At 48.3% G+C, this 6,855-nt stretch overlaps 1 protein-coding gene across 1 annotated transcript in view; it reads right to left on the bottom strand.

Moving 5' to 3' along the window:
• Positions 1–244: 244 nt before the first annotated feature.
• PAX6 (paired box 6) overlaps positions 245–6,855 on the bottom strand; it is a 10,907-nt gene continuing 4,296 nt past the window's right edge. The window contains exons 4-9 of the mRNA XM_009892674.1: positions 5,221–5,388; positions 4,306–4,388; positions 3,898–4,048; positions 3,663–3,778; positions 1,523–1,673; positions 245–648 (exon numbers count right to left, since the gene is read on the bottom strand). Coding sequence (XP_009890976.1) covers positions 563–648; positions 1,523–1,673; positions 3,663–3,778; positions 3,898–4,048; positions 4,306–4,388; positions 5,221–5,388 — 755 coding nt within the window. The 3' untranslated portion in view covers positions 245–562. The remainder of the gene's footprint in view (positions 649–1,522; positions 1,674–3,662; positions 3,779–3,897; positions 4,049–4,305; positions 4,389–5,220; positions 5,389–6,855) is intronic.

Raw genomic sequence — 6,855 nt, 5'->3', positions numbered from 1 at the left:
CACATAGCTTCAGCCGTTAACAACCTTTGGAAATACCAACAGATATTTTTCTTACATAAATCTAGTGCGTATTGTTCCAGGTTTAATTATATGCAATGGAATGATACAAACTTGGAACATCAATCCATAATCTATGAACAGATTGGTAGAAGTATTCGATATATCTTGATAAAACTCTTAAATTCGTGGCAAAGCTTGTTGATCATGGCTTCTTTTTTTTTTTTCCTTTTCTTTTTTTTTTTTAAAACAACTTCATGACCAACACAGATCAAACATCCATCCAGTCTACATTGTTCTTTTTTTTTTTTCATTATAACATACAAATGCCCATTTACAAATAATACACCAAAATGAATAAAAGTTTGGATACCAAAATGAAGATTTGTTCCAACTGATATAATGCCTTCAGTGTACAAAGGTCCATGTGAAAGTCTTTTCCATGTGTTACAGCATAGGGCACAGTTGCAGTACAGAAGTACTCTGAGAGCCATTCTTCCTTTATAAAATACTGCTGAACATCCAACTGTTGTCCATATAGTCATTTACGGAATTAACACATGTTTTACTGTAATCTTGGCCAGTATTGAGACATATCAGGTTCACTGCCAGGAACTTGAACTGGAACTGACACTCCAGGGGAAATGAGACCTGAAAATTGAGGGGGAAAATGGATATTTTAGTTTTTCTATGCATAGCACAGGTTTTGCTTTACAGTTTCACAGATTTGTGCTTGTATTGTGGTAAGTATTGAATCTCGACATCTACCAGCCTACTGAATCAGTTGGGGGGGGCTGGGGGAGGTGTATATTTTAAAAACCTGTGCACATCTCACTGATTTGTTGTTATAAATAAACTGTCATGCTTTGAGATAAATGCCAGAGCCTCAGCTCATTTGTATCAGTTGGGAATTCAGCCCAAAATACACTGAACATTTCTATTCTTTTAAAATGGGTCTGGCCTGCTCCTGGTTATGCTGACACTTACCCCTTTTTTACCCTGTTTTGCCTTCTTACGCATAGGTTAATATTTCTACAGGTTTCCTGCCTTTTCAATAACTTCAAATCTTTAGCAAAAAAATGGCCTCTGACATAGACAAGGTAAAAACCCACCCAGTCGTGCAAGCACTTTCACTTGTGCTTAACTTCACGGGTGTGAGTATCTCTGCTGAAATTTAATGGTGAAATAAATGCCACTTTAGGATTTAATTATACAGGGAAGGTTTTGTGGGGTGGGGGCCTCACTGAAGAGCTTTCCACCGTACTGCTGTTCAAACGCCACCTCCGTTAATCAGCCATCTTTCATCTACCCCTCCAGCAACAGCTTAAAAATCAGACTTTCTGTTCTAGCCCACAAAGTTATACATTTTCATCTTCTGCCCGGTTCGACAGCCACTAAACCCAACAGAGAGACCTCTTCCAGCGACAGGGAGAGACTTCTCCCGGCCAATACATGGGAAAAAATGGATGGACGGAGCACAGAAGCGGCGCTGGCAGAAAGACGGGGGGAGCACGGGGCCACTCACCTGTGGAAGTGGTGCCAGAGGTGCCCATCGGCTGGCTGTTCATGTGTGTCTGCATGTGAGGAGGGGTGTATGTATCATAGCTCCGTCCATTCACCGATGGACTGGTGGGCAGCATGCAAGAGTAGGAGGAGGTCTGGCTGGGTACCGGGGGCTATGGAAGCAAAGGACAAAACAGTGTTAAGTATCGGCTGAGGTAAACACGGCGTTACGCTCTTCTGGATGGATGTGCTGGCCCTCAGGAGCAGCGTGCACAGGCAAAAATGAGCTTTGGTTTCAAATCGGGGCACCTAGATGTAAAGCCCTATTTAGGAGCTCAACCAAGCAGCCTCTTCCCGGGGGTTTTTGGTCTACAGAAACAACCATGGACAGTCACCAGCACCTTTACAGATGCGCTTGGCAAGCAGATCCCTAGATGCTAACGAAGATGTTACATACCTAAACCAAGGAACCACAGCCCTTGTTTGTGCTTACGGAGAAGAAAGAAGCCTCCTGCCGTTTCGTTACACCACTAACGAGTGGTGTAACACAAAGTTACTCCACTGAGGCACGCGGGCTACTCCTGTATCTGATATGCACAGACGATGTGTGGGTTTGGGGTGACCGAGGCTCTGAAGGGGGATCAACGCACACATACATGTGTGTTGATCCCCCTTCAGAGCCTCAGTCACCCCAAATCCATGCCAGCAGCATCCCAGGAGACCAGACATCTCCATCTACCTAAACACCACCCCCTAAAACCCCATCTGTCAGGGGGGAGAGCAGCTGGGGGCAGGGGGTGAAGGATGGCACGGTGCCGAGGAGGGACCAAGCAGGGGCACGTCCCGCTCCAGGGTGCCAAGAGAGCGGGGACCAGTGCAGCCCCATCATGGGGAGGCAGTGGGGGAGCAGGAAGCGGGATGAGTAATTCCCGCTGCCATCACACGAGACTCGACATGTCTGCACATATTTCGTCCGCCTGCGCGCCCCCGACACACGCCGCCTCCGAAAATACCGACAGCCGCGCTCGCCAAGCGCACACACACTGTGCTTTGGGAGAACCCGCAACAAGCTGCGCATCCGCAGGGAGATGCCGACGGTTCGGCTGCCAAATCTCCCGCTCCGACGTTGCGTGGCCATCACGTTGTGGTGGCCACATAGGCAGGACTTTCTAGAGCGGCTCACACATGCCAGGTCTCTGCCCAAGTGCCCAGTGGTGAACTGGGGGCCTCCTCCTTTCCCAAGCGTTCCCTCCTGTATCAGCCCTTTGATCTTTTGTCATCTGCTCTCAGCCCGCTGCCGGGAACGGCGCCGCCGGCCTCCAACGTCACGAAATAGCGACCTAGCCGACGTCATTTCTTTCCGCAGACTTGCGAGACTCTAACTTTATTTGGTTAATTTTGGTTCAGCAATTAGTAACATAGTAATTGCCGCAGCGAAGGAGTCAGGCTCTCTAATCTGCTCGCCTGTCTCCAGCAGTGGTCAATGCTGTGTGCCTCAGACAAAGCTGTAAAACTCCCGTAATTGGCCAGCACCTTCCTAGGCCAACCCCACCATTAAAAGAGGAGGAATTTTGCATCTGAAAGGTCTATAGAAACAGACCCCAAAGGAATAGATTTCTTCCTAACCCAGCTGGTGATCAGCTAATGCTTTCAGGCATGAGGATTGACAGCTCTTGCAATTCTGGCTTAGCTGGCATAACCACTGATGCTAATCACATCCTTCCCTCTCTCAGGTGTTCCTAGTGCGCCGCCGCCACATTACCTACGCCAAGAAGGTCAGATCCCTCCAGCAGCTTATTCAGGCAGCAATTTCCACAATACTGCACCAGTGAGTTCCATAGGTTAACCACAGGCATTTGACATAAAGGGTTTTTTCATCCCAGATTTGTTGCCTTGTAATTTTGAGGACTTTTCTCTTTTAAAATTCAGGAAAAGGGCTTGTTGAGCACCAGGACTTATGGGGCCCTTTCCCTCGTGATTCTCCCAAACAGGGCATCTTTACAGATGCCGGGGAAGCCTTTGGTGCCGGTTTCCCTGCAGTGTGATTTGGGTCCGTAACCCCCCATCCTGGGGAGAAAGATCCCCCACCCACGCTCCCACACGCCCCAGGGGCCGCCGAGTCCCAAGGCAGCGCGGTGCCGTGGCGGCGGTGCCGGACTTACTTGCATAGGCAGGTTGTTGGCCATGGTGAAGCTAGGCATGGGCGGCAGCGCGCTGTACGTGTTTGTGAGCGCCGTGTCCGTTCTGCCCAACATGGAACCTGATGTGAAAGAGGAAACTATAATGGAATAGACAGACAGATGAACACATTAGTTTAACAATTACGACTGGCGATACGCTCTCAGAGTCTCATTTTCCCCAGAGGATGGAGGAAAGTGAGCGGGTTGGTGGCATTACCGGGGGTGGTCGGTTGTGGGATCGGCTGGTAAACGCTTGTGCTGAAACTACTACTGATGGGAATGTGGCTGGGAGTGTTGCTGGCTTGTCTTCGCTGGTTCCTCAGCTTCTCTTCCCTTCTCCACTTGGCCCTTCTGTTAGAAAACCACACCTGAAAACACAGCGTTTGAGAAACGTGAATGAGCTTACAGGGACCTCCCCCGCTTAGCTCAAGGCCGGGCTGATGGAAAGCTGGCGCGCAGCACAGCGAAGCAGCGTGCAAAAGCAAACCCCCACTGCTATTTTCCTCAAGGAGGAGATGGACAAATACCCCATCATAAACAGGGGCCGCCCTGTGCTTCGGGAAGCCAGGAATAGCAGAATTAGAACAGTAATAGTGAAAATAATAACCGCACAGCAGCTCAGTACCTGTATCCTTGCTTCAGGCAGGTCTATTTTAGCAGCTAGTCTCTCTCTTGCAAACACATCGGGATAGTGGGTCCTCTCAAATTCTGCAGAAGGAAATAGTGTTGCCTTAGTTGCAGAAGAGTTAACGTGGCCGACTGTAAAGTCAGGGTCGTTCCTGCGCTGCCTATGCTTTAAATGCTCTTAAGAAACATCGCTGTAAAGGCAAAGCTGAGCTTTGTGTGTGTGTGCGTGCTAGGGAGGAGGACGCCTTGCCTGCTGGGGAATATCGCCAAGGGGACAGGCAGGCTTGGGTGCAACGCTGCATCTTTCAAGAAGCAGTGAGGGCTTCTGCCTCTGCTGAGGGGGTCCCCAAGGCAGCTCTGACCCTGTCACCGAGACGCGAAATGGCACGTCGCTAAATAACAGCGGAAAATAAGAACAAAGATGCGCAGCGGGTCAGAGGCAAGGTGCACCCGGGCTGGTAAGGGAAAAGGGCACCTGCTCCCAGCCCCGGGCGGCAGCAGCAGTGCTGGGGATGGGGAGCGAGCATAGAGGCAGGCACAGAGGGCTGCTGCCAGCCCCGGCTGCCTGCCCTCACCTCCCCAGCGTACGGCAACGCGGCCTGGCCGGGGACACGGCACAGTCGGCAGGAGGACATTTATTCCCCGGGAAAGGAGCCCAGGGCATAACACCGATGTTTCGGTATGATCTGTGCCCCGAGTAAGTTCCCTTTGAAAACATTTAACAGCTTTTTGGTGCATATCGCAGCCATCGATGAATATTTGGAGCTCAATGAATAAAAGAGCATGGAGGGAGCCACAGACTTAAAATATATGCATATATGTAAGGCACGTGAATGCCATGTTCAGCTCTTAATACATCCAGAGCACATTTTGCTTTTCTCTGCTGCTTCAGCCGTAGGAAAATGTCACTCACCTTTCTCAAGGGCTTCAATTTGCTCTTGGGTAAAGGATGTCCTATTTCTCTGCAGCTTTCTTTTCAGCTGGAGTCTCATTTGGGCCTCATCTGAATCTTCTCCGTTAGAGCTGATGGAGTTAGTGTTTTCCCCTCCTCCCTCCTGTTGCGGACAGCCATCTGCGGGACCGAGAGTCGGAAAGTGAAACGTGGGTACCCTTGTTTTAAGATCCCTATCAGAGAAATAGCGCGATCGGAAACAAGTTCGGCCATGTTTGCTGACACCCTCCCTTAAAAACGTCTCGGGTATCAAAGCAACATTGTGCTAATGACACAGGGAACACGGAAACATTTCAGTTTCCAGCGTTATCGTAAACATCGGAGATGAGGAATTACGATCGCCTGGTCTTAATTTCATTTTGTTTTTCCTCTGGAATAAAACCCGCATAAAAATACTTTCCCCTGAAAGTGATTCTTTCCATGAATCACTGCTGAAGTGCCATGGCAGTCTCCTCTGTCTGCCGCATTTATTTACCTATTGCTATATTTAAAATAGTGATGTTCAGTATTTCAGATTATCTATAATCAGTAATTCCTATCTAATCAATTAGATGTTGATAGGTTTGCAGAAAATGCTATTAAGAAACCAAACCAAGCTTGTAATCTTTTTTAAAAAATATTTATCCAGTTTTTATTTGAATTCTGCACAGTCAATTTCATTTTAAAGGTTGTGAATTTAGAAGTGCCTGCATTGTTCTGCAGTTTTATTCAACTATTGTATGAGTGTGCATTGCCTTGACACCTATTACTGAGCACAGCTGTAATTATATCATCACCAAGAACAGGCTATAATTGCTGAAAATGGAATTTTATATTTAGATAAAAGGACTGTCCATTCTTTGTAATGTGTTGCACCAGAGAAAAGTAAGATTTCTTTTAAAATTTTAACATGTAATTTTAAAAGAAATAGTAGCGAGTTCACTAACTAGCTAAATACGCTATTCTGCAGCTGAACGTTTGGCATATCATTTAAGCGGTACATTTTTAATTAGGGCATTTCCAGCACTTTTAATGTAATTTCTGTCATTAAACAAGGGGGAAAGTTTCATTGTGCTGTGCTTTCGGGCGGTCGCAGGGATGCGTCCCAGGGCCGGGTGGCTTTGCGGGGCGCTGCGGGCACCCCAGGCCGCCGTGGGCCAAAGGAACGCGCGTTTCTGTCGAGGCAGAGAAGTCGTGGTCCCTAATTTAGCTCTCCCTCTCCTTTCAAAGCATATTTTTCGAGGCGGTTTGATGTCGCATAAAGGGGGAGACGGGCCGAGGGACGCATGGGCTACTTATGCTAATTCCCTTGAAAAGTTACGCCAAAAATAAATAGCGACACTCCCGCTACATCCTTTAAATATTGTGGGAAATCAACTTTAAAGTAATATCATTTATAATCGGCGAACAATGGCCCCGGCCTTCAAAGCTCGGGGGGAATTGTGACAGGGTCTGGTGGGACCCTTTCAACCACTTTGAAATGTTTTAAAACCCGAACTTTCTCCCCCATTTAAACACAGGGATTCAGCGGCCGTGGTCACCATATGGGCGGCCGCAGCCCCATTGAGGCGGCCGGCGGCGGGTGAATAGCCGGGGGTGGGGGGGGGAGGTTTGGGG

This window comes from Charadrius vociferus, unplaced genomic scaffold (assembly GCF_000708025.1).
Source record: "Charadrius vociferus isolate BGI_N301 unplaced genomic scaffold, ASM70802v2 scaffold19, whole genome shotgun sequence".
Classification (NCBI taxonomy): Eukaryota; Metazoa; Chordata; class Aves; order Charadriiformes; family Charadriidae; genus Charadrius; species Charadrius vociferus.
This window is presented reverse-complemented; position numbering and strand designations above follow the sequence as displayed.